Genomic DNA, 23785 nt, shown 5'->3' with positions numbered 1-23785 from the left:
GCCACCCAGGCGCCCCTTGCAATAACCTTTTAACTAGTCTATCAGTCTTCTTCTCCCCTTAAATTCATACTACCCATGTTGCCAGCCAAGTGGTCCTTTTAAAGTACAAATCTATATTTTAATCATCTTAGCCATTTTTAAGTGTACAGTTTAATAGTTAATATTAAATATGTTTATGTTGTGCAATGGAGCTCCAGATCTTTTTCAACTTTTAGTTTCTGTTTCTATTATTTTGACTGCTCCACGTCCTCAAAAAAGTGAAATCATACAGCATTTTGTCTTTTTGTGACAGGCTTATTTCACTTAGCACAATGTCCTAAAGGTCCATCCATGTTGTAACATGTGACAGGATTGCCCTCCTTTTTAAGGTTGAAGAATACTCCATCGTAAATGCATACCACATTTTACTTATCCACTCATCTGTTGATGAACATAAACACAGTGGGTTGTTGTTGTTGTTGTTTTTGGAGCACAGTGTTTGATACAAATCTAATTTTGTTTCTCCTTGCATCAACCCTTCTGTAGCTCTTCATTGCCCTCAGAGTCAAGTCAAAACATCTGATCTTAACTAGTGCTTGTCTGTATGGCCTCATTTCTCGCTTCTCTGAGTTCTTTGTTGTTGTCTCAGTTGTGTACTACAGTTATACTGAACCTTTTCAGTTCCACAAATGGATGTGACCCTTTCTACTTCTGGGCCTATGTACCAGCTCTTCTCTCTGCCTAGAACACAACCTCTCCATCTCCCATTGGCCTGGCCAACTCCTACTTAACTTATTTTCTCTTGGAAGCCCTTTCTGATATCCTAAGGTTAGGTACCCCTCCTATTTAATTCCATATTACAATAGTATTTATCATTGATTTTTATTCACTGTTTGTATATATAGGTTATAAATTCCTTAAGGGCAAGGACCATTCTATTTACATTGATATCAGTTGGGTCCTAGTATAGTGCCTGAGAAATGATAGTTGCTTATCATTTTTGTTGTGAATAATCAGTGGCATTTTCTGGCTCAAAACCTTCAGTGATTTCTTCATTGATGGGTTTTATAACCTTAGTTGCTTACCAGAATTGCTTAGGAGTTTTTTAGAAAGTGCGGATGCCAGGACCTCCCACAAGACCCACTGAATTAAAGTCTTGGGAGAGGCCCAGGCATCTGTATTTTAAAACTTTATTAATTTATAAAGTGCATAGGTTATCCTGTACACAGCTAGGGCTAAAACATGTAATTCAGGGGGTGCCTGGGTAGCTTAGTTGGTTGAGCGCCTGCCTTTGGCTTGGATCATGATCCCAGGGTCCTAGGATTGAGCTCTACATTGGGCTCCCTGGTCAGCAGGGAGCCTGCTTTTCAACCTTTCCCTCTGCTGCTACCCCTGCTTGTTCTCTTTCTCTCTCTGTCAAATGGATAGATAAAATCTTTTAAAAACAACACCAATGTGGAATCCAGGATATTCTTAGCTTGGTATCCTAGTCATTTGTACTTTAGCATCATCCTGCCTTTTTTCTGCTAGGTCTTCTTTAACAAGTACTCTATCATTCAGACAAACTGGTTTTCATGCGTTTACTAAACATGGCTGTGTATTTTTGCCTCTTATTCATATTTCTTTATCTTAGGATGTACTCTTTTCCCTTATCATATAGAAATCTTCTCTCCCTTCAAGACTTGGCTCAAAGTCCAGTTATTTCTCCATAAAAACTTTTCTGATTCTTTGCCATTGGTTGCTTTCCCCTCCTTGCCAAATTTGGCCATTCATTAATCTTCTTTATGCACACACACACACACACACACACTGGGGGGGGGGTACCTCTCTTATTACACATTCTGCCATGTATTAAAGCTTTTTTTGCTTGGTTTCCCTATATAATTGTAAGCTTCCAGAGTAGAAGAAACCCAGGCTTTGGGGTCAAAAAGCTTGGGTAAAAATCCAGGCTCCAACATTATTAGTTGAGTAACCATAGGAAAATTATTTAAATTCTCTAGGCTTGATTTCCTCCTTATAAAACTTTTTTAAAAGGATAAGAAGAATGTTTCAGGGTGTTGCAAGGTTCAAATGATGTAACTATTAAAGTGCCTTATAAAACCAATTAGTTGCTGGTTACTATAGGGATAGTATTTTACTCATCTGTGTATTCCTGATCTCCCAGCAGTACTTTGTAGTTAGAAGACACTTTATAGATTTTGACTGAATGATTGAATTGGGGGAAAAGGAAGCACATTTAATGCCATCTTAAAAAGGAAAATGGAGCAAATTTTCTTTTAAAAGTACATTTAAAAATGTATTTTGGAGGCTGTATGAATGGCTAGAACTCTCGTCTCATGAATGGAATAATTTCTAAATGACTTTTGCATTATTTAATTATAACTTTGACTGTGTAACTAATTTGCTCAACAACTTATTTTCCATCCAGATTAGCTAGTCAGTCAAACATGTATTTCTGGTACACCCAGAAGGAACAGAACTGAGCACTGGACTTTTGAAAATACAGATAAAACAATAGACATACTACTTACCTGATAAGTCAGCTAAAGTTTTGGATAAGAAAATGTTTAGTTTTTTTAAACCAATAATTTATTGTAGTTGGTAGTACCAGGGACACTTAAAGAAACCTTTTTTTAAAAAAGATTTATTTATTTATTTATTTGAGAGAGAGAGAGAAAGAGCAAAGGGGCGGGGAGCAAGAGGGAGGGGCAGGGAGAGGGAAAGGGAGAAAATATTCAAGCAGACTCCATACTTAGCAAGGAGCCCAACTTGGGCTCAGTCCCAGGACCCTTAGATTATGACCTGAGCCAAATCTTAACTGACTAAGCCACCCAGGTACCCCCCAAAACTTTTTTTAAATTATAAAATCAGACATACTCATTAAAGAAATAGCTGTTATTTCTGGAATATTAAGTATTATATGTATTTTCTTTTTACAACCTTATGTGACAACCCTCTGAGATATAGTCATTATTACTGCTGTTTTATGTAAGAAGAAACCCAAGAATTAGACAAAATTTGGAAAGTGATTCTCTCACTTTTTACCTACTTAACTTCTCAATTTTTAAGCCTTAGTTTAAATTTTTACTTCACTGGAGTGGCTTTTCCTAAAGACCTCCCCACATCCAGATTGTGAGTTGGCTTCTGATTCTCTTTGTTAGCAGTCTTTTCTTTTTTATTGTAGCACATTTAAATATAATGTAATTCTGCACTTATATGAATGTTTGTTTATTGTCTCTCTCTCTCCCATATTTCCGTGAGGACTGCGGCCATTTTCTGTTTTGTTTACCACTAGCAAGAAGTAGGTAGCAGGTCATTGAGGGGACAGATGTTGGGTTAGAAGATCTAATTGGGCTTCTTCAGGCAGTGCCTTTCTATCAAGCTGGGAGCGCTGAAGTGAGTGTTGTTAGATGTTGGGAGGCTGGACTGTTAACCGAGGGCACCACAGTTAAGGAAAGCAGTTTTATTTAGTGTGGGTCTTATTCTTTTCATGACCTGTTTCTCTTGATGAAGCTAATATGGATTGCTTTGGCTACTTGCAAGGATGTTATAGAAGGAAAATGTTTGATAATGGGGCTTAGAATGGATTTCCTTTCATATCTGTACTGTCATATTGTTATTCTGTTGACTTGGGCATTGTTTTCCCTATGAATATGTACTTTGTACTTCTGAAAAAATTTTTTCTCTATCACGGCAAATGAGATAAATAAGGACAGTGTAATGTATATATGCTGATACTAACTTACCTTTTTTATTTTTTTTAAAGATTTTATTTATTTGTTTTGAGAGAGAGCAAGCAGGAGGAGGGGCAGAAGCAGAGGGAGAGAGAGATTCTAAACCAGACTCCATACTAAGCAGGGAGCCCAATGTGGAGCTAGATCTTAAGACTCTGAGATCATGACTTGAGCTGAAATCAAGAGTCTGACGCTAACCGCTAACCGACAAGCCACCTAGACTAAGCCTGCCTCCTGACTAACTTATCTTGTATGTAAGGTCATCAAATACTTTTCTGAGAATACGTAAGAGATAAGGAGGCATTCATGAAGATCAGATAGAAGAATGTTAAAATTTGGGGAAAAAGACAGAGGCTAGATCATGCAGGATCTTACAGGCTATGGAAAGGAGTTTGAAATTTATTTTAAATACAGCAGGAAGCCTGAAGGTTTTCGATAGGAAAGTGTATGATACAATTTGCATTTAAAACATAGCAGCTTAGCTGCTTTGGGGAGAATAGATTGTTGAGGGGCAAAAGTGGGGGCATAGAGACCAACCATAGGAGAAATTTATATTAGCGATTATATGAGAGATGTGGGTAGTTTGGACTGGGATAGTGTCTATTAAAGATCTGTCTTGGAAATAGAGGCACAAGGTCTTGATTGTGGCTTTGTTAAGAAGAATGAGAAATAAGATGGTGCTCAGTTTCTAGGTAGGTGGTGGTGCCATTTACTGAGATGTGGAAAACTTGGAGAGTATAGCTGGAATATTTCTCCTTCCCCTGCTCTATGTGTATTACCTGGGAACTTTTTTTTTTTTTTTTTTTTGTTAAACATAATGCTGTAATTGGCATAGTTTCTTCACTATAGAAGACCAGGCTCAGTCTTTTGTCTTAGTCCAGCTTAAGGCTTTTTCCCTTGGGCAAGACCTTCCTGGTCTAAGCTCTGAAGACAGGTAGCTGATGAGAGCTGACTCACGGAGAGTGGAGAAGGAATGCCTATATGCAGACAAATGGTTAGGGACACTTCATTCCTAAGTTCATACACCAAGGATTTATGGGGGCCTACTTTACCAGACACTGTATTGAACCTGTTTTCAGTGAACTCATGAAATGAAGTGAATTATGTGTTAGGACCCTCTGAATTTATTTAGAAATGGTTTCAGATTGAGTAATATGCTCATTCTCTGCTTCTAGTCATTTGGAAAAAGATTTTTTTCAGTTTAGAATCCCCAAATCCTCTGAATGGGATCATATCCATTTGCTGCTTTACTTAATTTGAGAGCTGGCATTAGACTACCATTAGGCATTAGACTTCCCTGAGAGTTCCAGTGGGTAATAAAGGAAAGATAATTTTGAACAAGTTGGTAAAAATAAATCTTAAAATAAATCTTTTTGAGGCAACCCACGGAATGGGAGAAGATACTTGCAAATGACCGTACAGACAAAAGGTTGATATCCAGGATCTATAATGAACTCCTCAAACTCAACACACACAATACAGACAATCGCATCAAAAAATGGGCAGAAGATATGAACAGACACTTCTCCAATGAAGACATACAAATGGCTGTCAGACACATGAAAAAATGTTCATCATCACTAGCCCTCAGGGAAATTCAAATTAAAACCACATTGAGATATCACCTTACACCAGTTAGAATGGCCAAAATTAATAAGACAGGAAACAACATGTGTTGGAGGGGATGTGGAGAAAGGGGAACCCTCTTACACTGTTGGTGGGAATGCAAGTTGGTGTAGCCTCTTTGGAAAACAGTGTGGAGATTCCTCAAGAAATTAAAAATAGAACTTCTCTATGACCCTGCCATTGCACTCCTGGGTATTTACCCCAAAGATACAGATGTCGTGAAAAGAAGGGCCATCTGTACCCCAATTTTATAGCAACAATGGCCACGGTCGCCAAACTGTGGAAAGAACCAAGATGCCCTTCAACGGACGAATGGATAAGGAAAATGTGGTCCATATACACTATGGAGTATTATGCCTCCATCAGAAAGGATGAATACCCAACTTTTGTAGCAACATGGACGGGACTGGAAGAGATTATGCTGAGTGAAATCAGTCAAGCAGAGAGAGTCAATTATCATATGGTTTCACTTATTTGTGGAGCATAACAAATAGCATGGAGGACATGGGGAGTTAGAGAGGAGAAGGGAGTTGGGGGAAATTGGAAGGGGAGGTGAATCATGAGAGACTATGGACTCTGAAAAACAATCTGAGGGGTTTGAAGTGGGGGGGGGGTGGGAGGTTGCGGTACCAGGTGGTGGGTATTGGAGAGGGCACGGATTGCATGGAGCACTGAGTGTGGTGAAAAAATAATGAATACTGTTATGCTGAAAATAAATAAAAAAGATTTTTAAAAAATCTATAAAGAGAGAAAAAAATCTTAAAAATAAAAATTACACTCAAGATCAACCACCTCATTTTTCTTATTCTTTCATTAAAGAGGGCACATCATTCTGACATCTGAGATGGTTTGAAACCAAGGAAAAGGCTCTCCTTTCTTGTTTGAGGGTGTAGATAATTATGTATACACAAGACCTCAAATCTGTTTTGACTGCAGTAGAACTAGCTGGGTCCTCTGTCTCCACACCTTCCTTTGATAACTCATTGTAGTCTTCATGAATTTCTGTGAACATGAAGGTATTTAGTTACCAATTTGACCCTTAGCCTTTTCAAGAGATTTCTGTGTGCACTTGGAATGACTTTTGGGCTGTGAAGCTATATTCCGCACGGCAAGTTGGAAACTTTTCCTCCCTTTCTACCCCCCACCTACGATTTGCCACTAGAAGATATCATTTAAGCTTGTAGTTGCTTCTTTTAACTTCTGCTTGATTTATTCCTTATTCTGAGGCCAAGTGGTATACTGATATAGGCAGAGTAGGTAGAAGAAATTATTGGCTCATCTAAAGATGCCTTTCCTTTGATATAAATCACCTTGATTAGAAGCTTAAGTTCTTTTGGTTTCTGTTTTCATTTTGTCCACTGTAAAGCTCCTATCCCTCAGATCTGGTGGGGATGCAGGGTGTGTTTTTTTTTCCTTAATGGACTGCTTTGTTCACTCTGAGGCTAGTCACCAGGTGAATGTCAAAGATTCTGATGTGGGTCTGCTCAGTGCAGGGTTGTAGTAGATGTGAGGTAGCAAACTAGAGGGAAGAATAATTTTAAGCATGAACCCAATAGCTTTGTGGACTTAGGGATATGAAAACAGACTAGATGGAGCGGTTAGGAGCCCTGGGCTGGTGTTAAATCATGTCTCCGACCATTGATTGTATGTAGAGCTTCACAGGGTAAAGGGAACAGTCTTACTGTTTTCTTAGTTTTACGATTTCTTAGTTTATTTCTTTGAGAAGATTTATTCTACAGATTTATTTTATTTACTTTATTTAAAGACATTTGATTTTGATTATGAGATGTTTGATGGAAGAGTTAAAAATCTGTGGGTAAAGCTTAAACACACTTTTTTGAATCTGTTAGGTAAACATTCATTTTGATGTTTATAGTAGCTTACATGCATAGAAAAACACTCCTACTGCTTCAGGTGTATTAAGCAAACATATTCTTTGAGCAGTGAATGGGTTCATACTAAATATATAGCTATGGGAAGTGTGAATATGAAGGGGAGATATCTTTATGGCTTCTTTCAGTTACTGATAAAATAAATATCTTCTATAATTTCCAAAAGGATGTCACAGTTATATTTTTTAAGCCCATGTAATTTTGATCATTTTAAGGAGTTTGCTGATAGGGTGATAGAAGTATCCTCAGAATTTTATATCACTGAGTAGCCAAATGCACTGTTTTGTATTTCATTTTATTTCCAGGGCTACCATAATATCAGCCATATAGTTGGCATTATTATATATATATATATATATATATGTATATATATATATATATATATATTTATATTTTTTTTTTTAAGATTTTTTTTTAAGATTTTATCTATTCATCTGACAGGGAGAGAGAGATCACAAGTAGGCAGAAAGGCAGACAGAGAGAGAGGGAGGAAGCAGGCTCCCTGCTGAGCAGAGAGCCCAATGCGGGGGCTCCATCCCAGGACCCTGGGATCATGACCTGAGCCGAAGGCAGAGGCCTAACTCACTGAGCCATCCAGGTGCCCCCTCCCCCCATTTTGATCTTAAATTACATTAATGACTGAATTGGGATGACTTCTGATAAGAGAGAACTTAAAACCTGCCTGTATTTATTTAAATATATTTACTCATTTGTTCATTCAACAATTTATTACTCACTGGATACTGGGTTCACCAAGTTGAGAAAGACCTGGTCCCTACCATCAGGGTTATAGTACAATGTGGTAAGCAATAGTAGAAATATGTACAGGGGGCTCATGTGACACAAAGTGTAGAATGGAATGTCAGGAAATGCTTTCCAAAATAAATGAGTTGAGCTAGATTTAGGAGGAATAAGAGCTGTGAAGAGGAAGAAGAATATTCTGAGCAGTAGATAGGCATATGTGAAGGCAGAGAGTGAAACATTTAAATATGCAGAAACACATTTTGGGTTTCATTTCTCTTCGGGTCAGTTCGTTACTACTGACTGTTTCAGTCAGGCAAGCCCTGGTGGATCTCCTGAACAGTGGCAAACTCGGGCTTTGGCAGATGGAGGGATATATGCTTGTAGTGGCTGCAGAACCTCAAGCTGAGAATAGGAGGCTCCTTTGGAGCACAAGCCTCCCACAGGGCGCTCTTGGGATGCCTGTCCTGAAATTACCCGGGGCGGTAACAAAGCTTTCTTTTCTTCTTCAAACCAAGCCAGCAGGATGGGATGTCTGCTCGTCTTTGTGTTTGGAGCGGACCAAAAAACATACAGTGGCTAGCACAATGGCATTGTTGGGCTTCAGTGAAAACTAGGTCGGGGCGGGCCCTTGTCTGTAGAGGGCTTATCCAAAGAACAGAGGTTTGACAAGTCACTGATTTGGCTATTTGACATTGATGCTGGTTTCTGATGTGTTTCTGACTTACTGATGGCACGTAAGATGATAGAATCTCTTCTTATTACTTCTCTAAACACCTGAATTTGGAATCTCAGAGTTACCTTTCTTTTCCTTCAGTTCTCATATTTACCACCCAGTTGCTATATCCTTTAGATTCTATCTCTGCATAGTCTGACTGTAGCCCACATTTTCATGCCTATAATATAATAGCACTCTAAGTCAGGAATTTGAGTATCTCTCATCTGGACTGTTGCAGTACCCTCCAAACCTTCCTCTAGTTACTCCTCTATCGCTACCAGCATGATCTTTCTAAAATGTAGTTTTGGGCATGTATTAGTTTCCTAGGGCTTTCATAACGAAGCACCGCAATGTGGGTGGCTTGTAACAACAGAAATTGATTCTTTCACAGTTTTGAAGGTTGGAAGTAAATCAAACTGTTGACAGAGCTGTGCTCTCTCTCTCTGAAAACTTTAGGGGAAGATCCTTCTTTGCCTCTTCCTAGCTTCTGGTGGTGTTTCTTGGCTTATACATGTGTCACTCACATCTCTGCCTCCCTTATATAACATTCTCCCTGTGTGTCTGTGTCTCTTGTCTCTCTCTCCTTTTTTTTTTCTTTAAGATTTTATTTATTTGACAGAGACAGACCCAGCGAGAGAAGGAGCACAAGCAGGGGAAGTAGGAGAGGGAGAGGCAGGCTTCCGCCTAAGCAAGGAGCCTGATGCAGGGCTTCATCCCAGGACCCTGTGATCATGACCTGAGCTGAAGGCAGATGCTTAACGACTCAGCCACACAGGTGCCCCTCTCTTCTCTTTTTATAAAGATACCAATCATATTGGATTAAGGGTCTACCCTATTCCAGTATGATCCCATTTTTGATTTTCCATCTGCAAAGACTATTTCCCAAAAAGGTCACATTTACAATTACCAATGGTTAGGACTTGAGCATGTCTTTTCGGGGGACATGATTCAACACACAACAGATCATAGTATACTTCACCTATAAACCTTTAGTGCTCCTGTGGTCTGACAAATTAACTATTGATGTTTCATCTTGGTGTTCCAGAACTTCTCTAAAAAATTACATATTTATAATAATAAATATAATATAGCATAGATAACTAATATATTTTAAAAGAAATATATATTTAAAAGAAATATATATTTTAAAAGAAAGGTAACTTAGAGATTCCAAATATAATAAAATAGCATAGATAACTGACATATACTGAGAACTTTCTTTGATATTGTTCTAAGCATTTTACACACATCAACCGATTGGCTCTTCATAATTCTATAGGTTACATACTAATCTTGTTGAGGGGGGTGGATACTATTCTTATTCCCATTTTATACATGAGTATTAAAGAAACTGAATGACCCACCTAGGGTCACACAGCTAGTCACAGGTGAGATTCAGTCCTAGGCAGTCTAACTCCAGAGTGTGTGGGCTTTTCCACTATACTGTACTGTCCATCTTTACTTTTTAGCTTGATCCCTTCTCTCTACTTATACCTTACTCAGGAAAAAGTAAAGGAATAACTTCTAATCTCTGCACTTTATCTTTGTGTTCCTTTTGTACAGAATGTCTTTCTTAGTCCCAGTCCTGCATATGGGCTTCCATGAAATGGAACTGGATCCTCAGGAAGGCTTGGGTGAGGGAAGGTATTCCAGGTAAAAGGACCAGCGCTGTGTGCAAATGTGAAGTAAACAGGGGTTAGACCTTTATAAGCAGGAGTGAATGGCTTTATAGTCTATGCTAAGTAAGGGTTGTGGGTTACCCTAACGGTAATAAGGCATTATTGAATAATTTTAACAGGAGATTGAGTCCAGGTTGGCATTTCAGAAGGAGTATTTTGGCTGTCTTACGGAAAATGGATTGGAATGAGGGCTATGTCTGTTCAAGAAAGGGGCAAAAAGACTAGTTAGAAAGCCAATGGAATAACCCAGGGAGGGGTTATGAAGATAAGATATTGATAGTGGGCAGAGTGAGTTGTATAGTATGAGCTAAGCACTATGCTGGACATACTTTGTGTGCCTTATTTCTTTTCATTACTCCCTGCCTTTAATTAAACACCAAATCCTGTTGCTTCTACCTCTAAGATGTCTCCAGATATTATTATTATTATTATTTTTTTTTTTTAGATTTTATTTATTTATTTGACAGAGAGAGATTACAAGCAGGCAGAGAGGCAGGTAGAGAGAGAGAGGAGGAAGCAGGCTCCCTGCTGAGCAGAGAGCCCAATGCGGGACTCGATCCCAGGACCCTGAGATCATGACCTGAGCCGAAGGCAGCGGCTTAACCCACTGAGCCACCCAGGCGCCCCATCTCCAGATATTATTAACCTCCTTTCCATTCTTGCGGTCATTGTCTTATTCACCCCTTCCTACCTAGGTGATTCCAGAAGCCGCCTAACTGTTTTCCTTCGTTCAATTCCTGACTTTTCTATACAGTTTGTACATTACTGTTAGAGTGATATTTTCTGTATAGCATACATGTTACTGTTGTGTGTGAAGAGAAAATTATAGTTGATTATCACTTTGACTGGTCAGTAAAGTAGACTAGACTGTGAATTAAGGGGAGAGACTGGCCCCACTTTTGTTTTCTGTGTTTGTGTTTTCACCAACAGGCTTTCAGTGTTTGTGTAGGTGGATGGTTAGAGAGCTGGACGGATCTTCCTCAGGACAGCCCTGCTAATTACATGGTAGCAAATGATCTCTATTAGTTGGATGGCAGCACATTTATCTGGTTTGGGTGAATGCCCGAGCTCCAGGCCAGTTGGGTAGATTTTTCAAAAAGTAATAATCCTTGCAGTTGATATTTTCTTCACAGCCTCTGAATATGCCTTTGAGCCACTGTTCAGGGATAAGCTTGTTAGTGGCAGGTATCAGTATGTTGATAATCCAAAGTTAAAAAAAAAATTAACCATTTTGTCTTATTCTTCTGACTGATCATGACTGGGTGAGGCTACTATAACTGACTAAAATCAGCTGGGAACAGGAGCCCTGGGTATAGTGAGTGTTACCTCATTGAGAGTTAAGTGTTGCCTAGTGCTGCTCCAGAATATTCTCTGTATGGGCATGTTTATGTGTCTGTCTGTGTCTGAACTGGTACCATCAGAGCCTATGGGGATACATGGGAAGAACTATATTCTCAGCCTACACAACTTCTAGCCATCTTTTAGGATCCTCCTCAGATGTTATCTTCTCTTTGAAATTTTCCAAGCTCAGGGAGAGTCAGTTTCTTCTTTCATACTTACCTCTACTAAAGGGTTATTGGTATTATTTACTTATATGTGTGTCTTTCACTGGACTTCCTTAGGTTATAAACTATTACTCATCTTTACCTACATTTACTCTGTAATGTGTACTCTGTGTAATGTACTCTTCTGATCACAGAAGGAAAATAATGCTGATGTTAACTGATAGGTTCTTACTGTCATATGGGGATGACAGGAAGTGGAGATGGACTCACTGAATGGTTGTAGAAATAACTGAATGGTTGTAGAAATTAATTGATATTCCTGAGTGGAAAACTGAGTGTTCACTAATCTGACCTATGGTGATTTTTTTTTATGGTGTTGACATATGATTTCTTGCATACATAATATTCTTTAGTCTCCAGCACATATCTATTTATTGACTGCCTTTTAGGATAAGAGTCTTTAATGAAATCAAGTACCAAACACAAATGAATTGGTAAAAACTCTGTTACAATATTTTTATTAGACTGCAAATTGGAAAGGCAGGTTTGGGTGTAGATAAAGTTTCAGAAGTTTGTGGAGCATAACAAATAGCATGGAGGACAAGGGGAGATGGAGAGGAGAAGGGAGTTGAGGGAAATTGAAAGGGGAGGTGAACCATGAGAGACTATGGACTCTGAAAAACAATCTGAGGGTTGTGAAGGGGCCAGGGGTGGGGGGAGGTTGTGGGAACCAGGTGGTGGGTATTGGAGAGGGCACGGATTGCATGGAGCACTGGGTGTGGTGCAAAAACAACGAATACTGTCACGCTGAAAATAAATAAATAAATAAATAAACAAACAAATAAATAAATAAATTTATTTTTAAAATGTTTCAGAAGTCACTAAGAGGTCCTGAAGTACCTGTAGCTCTTGGTTGGCTTGTACTACAGTTTTCTGGACTTGAAAGTGTAAAAGGACAACAATAAAAAATGTAAAAACTTATCTCTCTAGTAGGTTATTTAAATGCACTGCCAATGCCTTAGGTCTTAGGTTGTTTTGTAGAGCTGCCCAAGGGAGTGGTCTGGAAGAAAACAAAGCCAAGCAGCTGTTACCCTGATCCTGGGACACTGAATGTGCTAGTGTAGTTGATCTTGCCTCTGCTTCTCACAGAGGGATTGGCCAGAGGACACACCAGCTTAGCCTGTGCTGGGAGTTGCTTATGGGGAAGTGAACGTCCCAACTAATGGGCACACAGAGTGTGTAGCAACTTAGAAATCTTCCTTGTTGGCAGATCTCAAACTTCCTTTCTTCATACACACAAAGGTCTTGAAACACTCAGAAATTGTGGTTTCTGAAGGCCCAGAGGCTTATCAGCCCCCTCTAAAAATATTCGCCAAAGGCAGACAAGATAAATGGTTTCTAACAAGAAACTCCATTTAGTTTCCCTCTCTGGTCCTGGTTTGTGCTTCTTCCATCTTGCTTGGAAGATCCAGAACCTCCTAAGGGTGTGATTCCCCACCTCACCTCACCTTTCTCCTCTGCTCTCCACCTTGATCTATGATTCTCAGATCTTCAAAGACATGCTGAAAAGAGTAAATACGTATTTTTCTGAACCAGAATCGAGAGTCCTGGCTTATCTTGGCCCAGAGAGAATGCAGATATAGCCTTTTCTTTCTTTCTTTCTTTTCTTTTTTAAGATTTTATTTATTTGACAGACAGAGATCACAAGTAGGCAGAGAGGCAGGCAGAGAGAGAGAGGAGGAAGCAGGCTCCCCGCAAAGCAGAGAGCCCGATGCAGGGCTCAATCCCAGGACTCTAGGATCATGACCTGAGCCGAAGGCAGAAACTCTAACCCACTGAGCCACCCAGGCGCCCCAGATACAGCCTTTTCACCGTAGTCTTTTCTGCCTGGCCCTCAGTTGGCTCCTGAGGCCTTCCGTGTCACATTGTCACCCTATCAAAGAAGTGAACTACCTTTTCAGTTCTTTCTGTCAGAACTAGAAGAATTTACATGATGAGATGTCTACTATATTGCTCCCAAGTAGCCTGAAGTTTGCTAGTTCCTTTTTAGTAAATGGGCTCCTCAAATGTGAACTGTGGACAGATTCAGCCAGAGTGAAGAGATGAAAGCTGCTGTGTTAATGCCATCAGCATGCCTCATTTTGAGATTTCCAAGATGGATTATCAAGTAGAATGGAGCAGATTGACAGGTTTCCCTTTTGAGAAATTAGGTGTATTTTTAGCCATTCTCTCTACGATGCCAAGCCTGAGCCGCCTCCTCCAAGGGTATGAAGTGCTGCATCGTGCTGCCCCCAACTGGTTCTTTCTAGTGCCTATGTTACTGCATCATGACATCTCAGACTGTAAGGCACTTAAATTTTTTCCTAAGCACTTTCATATGCTTGTATTAGATTCTCATGATGACATTGTGAGTTATATGGATCAGGAGTTATAATAACTATTTTATAGGTAGGAAACTCTAATCCCAGAAGGAAAATAATGTTGATGTAAACTGATAGGTTCTTACTGTCATATGGGGGTGACAGGAAGTGGAGATGGACTTACTGAATGGTTGTAGAAATAACTGATTATTTGATTTGTCCAAAGGTAATTAGTTATTAAGAGGCAGAACTGGACTAAAATTCAGATCCCCTAACTGCTCCCCCTTTAGGTTCTCTGGTTGTTTGAAAATTCAGTATCACCCCCCAAAATAGGTATTTAAGAGCTTAATGTTAAGCTTAGAGGAATTTTTCCTTTTTCTTTTATGAAAGGAGAAGGAATATAATATATCATGTAAGGTTTGAATAAATTCATGATCTCCTTGGCAAAAAATTTTCAGCTCCTGTTCTGTATGAGGCTCTTTGACTCAGATGCTGCGGCTTGTTAGTCTAACGTAATGTAGTGGTAAAGAACATGGACTCTGGGCTAAACTGCCCAGAGTTTGAACCCTTAACTTCTAACTTCTAAATGCCTTTTATAAAATGAGAATAAGATTATACTTAATTCATACGATTATGTGCAGATTAAATGAGATAATTGATGTTAAGTTCTTAGACTAGTGCATGGCACAAAGTAAGCACTATGTGAATAAATATTAGCTGTTACTACTGTTGTTTTGTTGCTGTTGTTACTATTATTACTCTGACTCTTATCACCTCTATACGAATACATTTATTTGCTCCTTTTTTTTTTCCTCCATTTCATGGGTGTGTAAAAATGATGAACAGCCAAATTTATTGAAAGAGTATATCTTCACATAGTTTCTCCATAGCCTTATCTTCTTACTCACTCCTCAGTTCACTTGGTCTTAACTCTGGTATTTTTTTTTTCAAAGATTTTATTTATTTGACAGAGATCAAGAGGGAGAGCACAAACAGGGGGAGGAGCAGGAGAGAGAAGGGGTGAAGCAGGCTCCCCACTGAGCAGAGAGCCGGATCAATGTGGGACTCAATCCCATGACCTCGGGATCATAACCTGAGCTGAAGGCAGTCACTTAACCAACTGAACCACTCAGGTGCCCTTAACTCTGGTCTTGACCAACTGCTGTCACCATAGTTACCAATGATTTCTTAGTTGCAAGTTCAGTGGACAATTTTCCTGCTCATTTTACTCGAAATGTGTAGCATTTGATACTTTTCGTGGTCATTTTCACTTTGGAATATTCTCCTTTGCTTCAATGTTAACATTTTTTTTTTAAGATTTTATTTATTTGACAGAGATCACAAATAGAGAGGCAGGCGAGAAAGGAAGGGAAGCAGGCTCCCCGCTGAGAGCCCGACTAGGGCTTGATCCCAGGACACCGGGACCATGACCCGAGCCAATAGCAGAGGCTTTAACCCACTGAGCCACCCAGGCGCCCCCAATGTTAACATTCTTGTTTGGTTCTTCCTCTGCCTGCTCTTTTAAATGTTACTATTCCTTAGGATTCTTTGAATTTCTCACCTTATATGTTAACCCCTGAACAACTTCATACATCCTGAGGCGTCAGTGACTACTTCAGCTCATTGCTACTGCCTCCTAAATGTTGGTCTCTAGCTCAAACTTTGTCTAAGCTCTTTTTAGGACATCTCCACCTTGGCTGTCCCACAAGCGCTTAAGCTCAACATGTCCTAGCCGACCTCACTATTTTTAACCTTGCTGCTCCTTCTAAAAACCTGTCTTTTTGTCTGTTTTGTGGCTATTAATAATGGCATCCAGGAGCCCAGGATCAACCTAGAGATTTTCATTGCTCTCATCCCCCCAATCCAGACTGTCATCAAGTTTTGTATGTGTCTGTTTGTTTTCAATTCTGCCATATAAGTATATCTTGAATCTTGCTCTGTTCCAGTGTCTCCTCTGTTGGCTTCACTGATGCACCCTTCTTTCACCATGGTTATCGCAATAATTGCCTATTTACCCATTTCCATAATCTATCTAACCCATCGATCATACGATTGCTTAATAAAAAAATCTTTTCTTTGAAAAGTAAAGATGAGTATTTTGCTCTTATTTTGGACTTACTTTGGTCTGATAGATGGGATAAAGTCCATATATCTTAGCAAAGTATACTGGCCTCACCTGTTTCTACTCTTCATGCACTCTGGCCATATTGAGTAAATTATTTCCTGAATGCACCTGGCACTTAATCTATAACTTTGCATATACTGCTCCCTCTGTATGCATTGTCTTTCTTTCCTGTTCCCCCAGGTCATCCTTTTGATTCCTTATTTCCTCTGTGCAGCTTCCTCTGACATGCCCAGATTGACTTTGTAACTTTATCCTCTGCACTCATAATGCTGTTGTACCTGTACAAAGCTATGTTTTAGCATTTACCACATGATACTGTTTGTACCACTTAATAGATTGTCATCTCCGCAAAGGAAAGGGCCTCTGTGTGCAGCACCTACCATACTGCCTGTGCACCGAATAAACCCTCAGTAACTTAAAAAAAATTAAAACATGGAATCTCTATTTTTTTTTTTTTTAAATGGAATCTCTATTCTCTGGGTGTTTATTCTCTAATGGTTTCACCACCAGCCTAAACACTCCTGACAAATGGTGGCTGGGTTTTTCCTTTTGTTTTGCAGTATATCAACTCTGGAAACCTGGAGCAGTTGCTAGACAGTAACCTGCATTTGCCCTGGACTGTGCGGGTGAAACTGGCCTATGACATAGCAGTGGGCCTCAGCTACCTTCACTTCAAAGGCATTTTCCATCGGGACCTCACATCTAAGGTATGAAGGCCTTCCTTGCACAACTCTTTGAGACACTGTCTTCCAGTCTCTAATGAGCTTTGAAATGATGATCTCATATAGATTTATCATTTAGTCACAGAGAATATAACTTACTACTCTGTACAGCTAGTCCTTAGAAAGCCAATGTTGGCTTACAGCAGGTACCTTTTAGTGTTGAGCCAGGCAACATATATATCTTAAGAATCTTAATCCTTGACCCAGTCTGAATGAGTGTTGCAGGAGCAGGTGACATGGGAGGGTTAAGAGATTCCTCTCCTATAGGAGTGACAGCAGTCATTGCAAATTGGGAGCCTGCGTCGTAGAGTTCTCTTTCACAGCCTTCAGGAGGTAGCTCTGAACTGAGAGCAGGAGTTCACTGCTTTTGTCATTTGAGTGCAGGTTTTGAGGGCTATAATGTAGTGACCCATTTTCTATCTGTGTGATTGAGTTTCTGCCCTTCTGCCAGTTCTTCTTTGGCATCAGCTAGTCTCTTGCTGTCCAGATTGCTGTGTGACTAGGTTAGAAAATAGTTGCTTTTAGAGGAAGTTGGCCATGCTACAAGGCAGGCACTTCAGGGCCAAGTGGCCCAGGACACCACCATAACCAGGCTTATATAAATAGTATTGTTTGATCATTGTTGTGGGAACTATAAGCCATCTAACAGGACTTCTGTGCAAGAGCTGATTTAAAGTCTTCTAGAGAGGTATAGAGGAGTTTTGTACATATCCAAGAATAGCTGTCATTTCATTCTCCACCTGCAACACCTACACATGCACACATATAGACATGCATACCAGACTCCTGTACCCCTTCTGTCATGAAGGAGGGGTGAGGGAGCTTGTTATAAGATGAAGTTTGCAAAGGGGACACAAGCAAGCTGTACTCTCAGAGCCAGTAAGGCCTAGAACAATAAGTCCTTGGTTACCTCACAGGACAGCTGTTCTTCTGTTCCAAACAGCAGTACTGCCCCTAAGGGATCTTGGCGATTGGCTTATAAACTACTGCAGAGAAAAGAGCTTTAGGGAGGTGGATGTGGGGCCCCTGGGTGTGGCAGGGCCTTTTGTAGTCAGCTGCCCTGTTACTGAAGCAGCATTAAGGTGGCAAGTGTAGGAACGGCTTGGGTGGCTCAGTCGGTTGGGCGTCTGACTCTTGGTTTTGGCTCATAAGTCATAAGACCCCTTTGAGTTTCTTGTCAGCTCAGTCCCCACAGTGGAGAGCTGAATGTATGATTAGTGTATGCCTTTGACACATATGAAAAGAAGCCCAGTTGTTCAATTATCTGCCCAAACTTTCAAATAAACATTTGCTAAGCCATTTCTGTGTGTCTGTGCTAGGTTTGAGACACAGAGATGAATGGGATCATTCCGTCACTGAAGAGGCAAACATAGAGTCTCTCAGTTCTAGTGTGATGAATTCTAATAGGGGACCGGACACAGAGGAACAGAAGCCAGGCAGCTGTAGGGCCTACGCTCCTTTTTGAGCCTGAAAATCAGAAACCTTTCCCCTCAGGGAAGTCTGTCTGAGCCTCCCTTATGTCTGCAGCTTACTCTAGGCAAGGATACACCCCCACACACACAGAGCAAGTAGGGAGGGCCAAGGGAGAGGGAATCTTTTTATTTTTTTTAATTAACATATAATGTATTATTTGTTTCAGGGGTACAGGTCTGTGATTCATCAGTCTTACACAATTCATAGCACTCACCATAGCACATATACTCCCCAGTGTGCATCACCCAGCCACCCTATCCCTAGACCCCCAACAACCCTCAGTTAGTTTCCTGAGATTAAGAGTCTTTTATGGTTTGGGGAGAGAGAATCTTAAGCAGGCTTCATGCCCAGCATGGTGCCTAACGTAGGGTTCAGTCTCAGAACCCTGAGATTATGACCCTGAAATCAAGTTGGACACTTAACCAACTGAGCCACCCAGGGCGCCCCAAAGACACTTTTGAATAAAGCATTCTTTGTTCTATATGTAGTGGACCTTATATTCCACACAGCCTGAAAACTGGTCTGGCTTCTTCAGAGCCCCACAGTGGTCTGAGCTTCATATTTGTATTCTGTAGCCACCTACTTATAATGGGGCCATGTCCAAGTTGGGTGAGAAATGCAAGCATTGTACTAGATGCCTTTGGACGTTTGAGATAGTGGCTGGAGTCCCAAATGAAGGGGTTTTACGATATTGCACATAGTGCTGCCTTCTCCACGGCCCCTGGCCCCTGCTGCTCTCTTAAGACTACATTGCTCCTGCCATGACCTTGCTGAAGCCTACATTGCTTCATTATAAAAGGGGAAAGCTTTTCAGCCTCTTTCTGGGGAGGGCAGTGTCATGTGAGAACCCTTAGGAGACCTGGGTCTTTACCACTTACAGTTGTAAGCTTATTTTTCTCATCTTAAATGTAAAAATCTTAGATCTGCTCACCTGACAATGTCATTTTGACTGTGTTTGTGAAAAATGTTTTCATATCTTAGGGTGCCATATAGACAGAAGTAGGCAATCTTTCCCTTACCCAAGGGGCTAGGAAGTATTCTCTGGGCCATCTCTTTCTTAAGACATCACTGCTTTCCTGAAGCTTATAGTCTCTAGCCATGGGAAGGGACTATACAGACTTTATAACATGGTAGATGGGAATGTTACAGAGAGGGCGATGCATAGGATGCTTTGAAAAAAGGGTATTTAACCCAACCTGAGGGTACAGAGCAGGCTTCTCAGAGGAGATGGGGGCTGAACTGAATCTGGAAAACTGAATTATACTTACTAGTTTAATTATTATCAATACACATGCTGGAGGTCATATTCTAGACCAGAGCAGACACAGGGAATTGCACAAACAAAGGCATAGTGGCATGAACTCTATGATGTGCAGACTGGGAGGGAGGAGTGGTAGGGAATAAGAGTTGAAAAGAGAGGACTCTGATCATATACTGTGTGGCTTATTTAATCTTCTAGATGGGAAATGGAGAAAGCGACTCAGCTTTTTTGAGATATACTTCACATAAAACACAACTTACCCTTTCAAAGTATGTATTTCAGTGGCTTTTAGTATATTCAGCCACCACCACTATCTAATTTCAGAACTTTTCTTCATTCCAGAATGAAAGCCCCACACTCTAGTCCCTTCTCTCTTCAGCCCTGGGCAACCACTGATCCATTTTCACTTTCTATGGATTTGCTTATTCCAGACATTTCATATCAATGGAATCATACAATATGTCATTGATGGCTTTTAAATAGGGGAGTAACACAGATTTACATTTTACTAAGGTCATGCTGGCAGGAATGAGGAAGGTGAATAATAGAGATCAAGCCTGGACCAGGCCAGGGAGACCAGTTACAGGAGTGTTGCAACATTCAGGGGAGGAATGAGGAGGACCTAATGCAAGGGTAGTGGGAATGAAGAAGGAAGGACTGATTTGGAACACATTTATTATTATTATTATTATTATTATTATTTTTAAAGAGTTTATTTATTTGTCATAGAGACAGAGGCAGAGAGCGCACACGCAGGGGGAGCAGCAGAGGGAGAGGGAGAAGCAGGGAGCCCGATGTGGGACTCCATCCCAGGACCCTGGGATCATGACCCAAACTGAAGGCAAGATGCTTAACTGATTGAGCTACCCAGGTACCCCTGCATGCCCAGTGTTAATATGATTCCTGAATCACATAAAAAAGTGTTGAAAGAAGTAATCAGCAATGTCAGCAGCAGAAAGATCAAGTATATAAGAATTAATTTTGTCTATTGAAATTAATGCCATAGAAGTCATTGTATCCTCTGGGGGAACACACAGCAGAAACCGATGAGGAATGAGTGGGAGATAAGGAAGTGAAAACAGCAAGTGTGGCCAGCCATACCTCACTAGCCTAGACCCCATTAAGGGCAGGGTCTTAAGAGCAGGCTGGGAGTTTCTGATAAATCCCACAGGGGCTAATCCAGCAGGGTTGCTCCACATTTTCCTTATCACCTCAGATATAGGCTCCAAAAGTCTGGCTCTTTTGGTTTGCAGTATCCCATCTTTGTCTTTGGCTCCCGTGCCAGCTATTGGCTGTGAGAAGCTGTACAAGGTGCAGGAGTCACCCTCTAGATGAGGGGCAAACTGGGTAGCTTTGTCCCATATTGTGAGGCCCCAATCATCCCTGCCTTAGCCATTTCTCAGCTGTTCACAGAAACTACTGTGAAGTCACTTACCCCTACGTGGGTGGTTTGCAGTGAGGACAGTAGATGTCCATGAATGTGAAGCTGGGGCAGAAACTGCACAGCTTTGACAAGGACAGTGTACTGTGGCCATATTCTTTTTCCCTTACATGCTGCTCCCAGGCTGAATTTATGGGGCTGTTTCTGAGGGCTATAAAGCAAATAGTAAGTAGGACTTTAGACTGAGCCTCGGAGACAGGAGCCTGAGTTGTTGGTGAAAAGGGAGGAGCAGGGAAAATAACGTGACCGATCTGAGCTGATACTGCCTCACAAGCCTGTGTCTTGTAGCCTGGGCTTTGGCTTTTCAATAGGCAATAGCTGGCCCAGGCCCATCCTCTCACAGTGATAGTTGGGGGGCTCAGGGGTGCTGAGGCAGCATGACTTGATGGGAGGGCCAAAGCCATGGCAAGCACAAGGATGGTCCTGGTTGGAAGCCAGGTATGGTGCATGTCCATCTGGGACCCAGGGTAGGAGATGATGAAATCAGAGGCTCCTTCCAGCTCAGGGAGAGAATAGTATGATCACATTGAGGCCAATGAAAGGGAGTCATTCGTACCTGCGGTGGAGGAAGCAGGAGGTGATGTGGCTCTGCCTCAGCAACTGCATGCCAAGCCCAGTGAGGAGGGAGGGAGGGCAGGTTTGGGTCAGATAGGGCCTTGCTGGCCCCAGAGATGTCCCTGAGCCCAGGATCCCTACTCTCTCCTGCCTCTGGAGAAAGGGGGTGGAGGGAGGTGCCTCCTGAGTGGGTGTGTAGGGCTATTTTGAATGCAGCTGTTTGGGGAGAGCTGGTTGCTGATTTGTGTTTATTTACAAGTCATCTGGGTTCATCCTTTCTCTTGTTCAGTGAACACATCCTGAGCCTCTGTCACCAGTTGAGTGCTGTGAGAAGGCAAGGCCTGAACTAGAACCTGTTCTCTGCTAGACTGGCAGAGAGGAGGAGTTAAAGGAGTTGAGAAGAGAGTGTGGTAATGACAGGGTGGAAAGGTCACTTTTATGTATTTTAAAATACATAAAAATACATGGAAAGGAGAGTTGGGAGAACATTCCAAATGGAAGGGAACTGTATAAGCAACAACAAAAAGCTTGAAGGAGCTATTCAGGCTTTAGGAGTACAGGTTGTCTGTGACAAGTTTGGATGGAGATGTGAACATAGGAACAGCATGGGGAGGGGGTAGGTCAGTTGGTTAGAGTCAGGTCATAGACTGAGAGGAAGCTGGTTGTGATCCTGTGGGCAGTAAAAGATAGTGCAGGCCTGAATGTTTGTTTTACGCTTACATTACTTGGCAAGGTCAGGCTAGTGTTTGGCTCTGCATTCTGAGGAAAAGAGAATGGAAGGCCAGGGGCCTGATAGTCTGTCTTCCTCTACTAGATTGTAAGCTCCAAGAGGACAAAGATGTTTGTTCACTGAGGCTTAGTATATAGAAAGCAAAGATAAATATTTGTTGGAAGCATATGAATCTTAGGGCAAGAACCCAAGATCCAGGCCTGAGCCATCTCCCATGGGTGACAGAGCCCCCAAGTCTGACCACTGGGGTCAGCTAAGAGTGTTGTTTCACCAAGGAGGAGAGCCAGGGTGCCCTGTGGCAGGGAGGGGTGGTGGTAACCTTATGGCTGGGTGGTCCCCCTTCTGAGCCACATTGTCTTCTTCTTTGGGAACCCTAGAACTGCCTGATAAAGAGGGATGAGAATGGTTACTCTGCAGTGGTAGCTGACTTTGGCCTGGCTGAGAAGATTCCTGATGTCAGGTGGGTAGTCCTAATTGGTACTGGGGTCACAGAAGGGACCGAAGCAAAAGCAAAGCTCCAGCTTCTTCTCCAGAGGCCAGAACTTGGTCACAGCTCAGTCCTAGCTTCCTAAATGTGGTCAGTTTTAGTGCCTTCTAAGACGTCTCCCCTTCAGGGAGAGGAGTTCCCAGTGGTCAGGTATCCCATTGCACCAGCCAGTGGCAAGCTCATTTTCCATATAATCTCCCCTCCACCTCCACCCCACAGCAGGGGAAGTGAAAAGCTGGCTGTGGTGGGCTCACCATTCTGGATGGCACCTGAGGTTCTCCGAGATGAGCCCTATAATGAAAAGGTGAGTCTGGGGATCCCGGGGCCTGGTACTCCTTAGAATCCACTCTTAGCAGAAAGTATCCAGGATCAACCTGTATGTTCCGGGTGGGGAGCTAAATCCTGCTAAGACCAGGGCTGGTACTCGGCAGCTGCCCGGTAAATGAACTGAATGAAATGCAGACAGTAGGGTGCAAGCCTATGCTGGTGGACCTGAGGGGCAGAAACCCCACCTCTCTCTCCACTGAGAAGGAAACTCATTGAGGTCTCATTACCCACCAGGCAGATGTGTTCTCTTATGGTATCATCCTCTGTGAGATCATCGCCCGCATCCAGGCTGATCCGGACTGTCTTCCCCGCACAGAGGTGAACTGCAGGCATAGGGCACAGTGCCAGTGGGATGGGGCTGGTTTTGAAGCTCTGGAACTGTTGTTCCCAGGGTGGATGGAGTTGCTGGAACTGTGTTGTTACTTTGGGG

The 23785-nt window shown here is 41.6% G+C and overlaps 1 protein-coding gene across 2 annotated transcripts in view; it reads left to right on the top strand.

Moving 5' to 3' along the window:
- The window catches only part of TESK2 (testis associated actin remodelling kinase 2), a 133105-nt gene that overhangs the window by 106415 nt on the left and 2905 nt on the right, over window positions 1-23785 (top strand). For both annotated transcript variants that reach the window (XM_082687278.1, XM_082687279.1), the window contains exons 5-8: window positions 16920-17066; window positions 22919-23001; window positions 23248-23332; window positions 23590-23673. In XM_082687278.1, the coding sequence (XP_082543404.1) occupies window positions 16920-17066; window positions 22919-23001; window positions 23248-23332; window positions 23590-23673 (399 nt within the window). The remainder of the gene's footprint in view (window positions 1-16919; window positions 17067-22918; window positions 23002-23247; window positions 23333-23589; window positions 23674-23785) is intronic.

The sequence above is a fragment of the Mustela nivalis genome (assembly GCF_964662115.1).
Source record: "Mustela nivalis genome assembly, chromosome: 10".
NCBI lineage: Eukaryota > Metazoa > Chordata > Mammalia > Carnivora > Mustelidae > Mustela > Mustela nivalis.
This window is presented reverse-complemented; position numbering and strand designations above follow the sequence as displayed.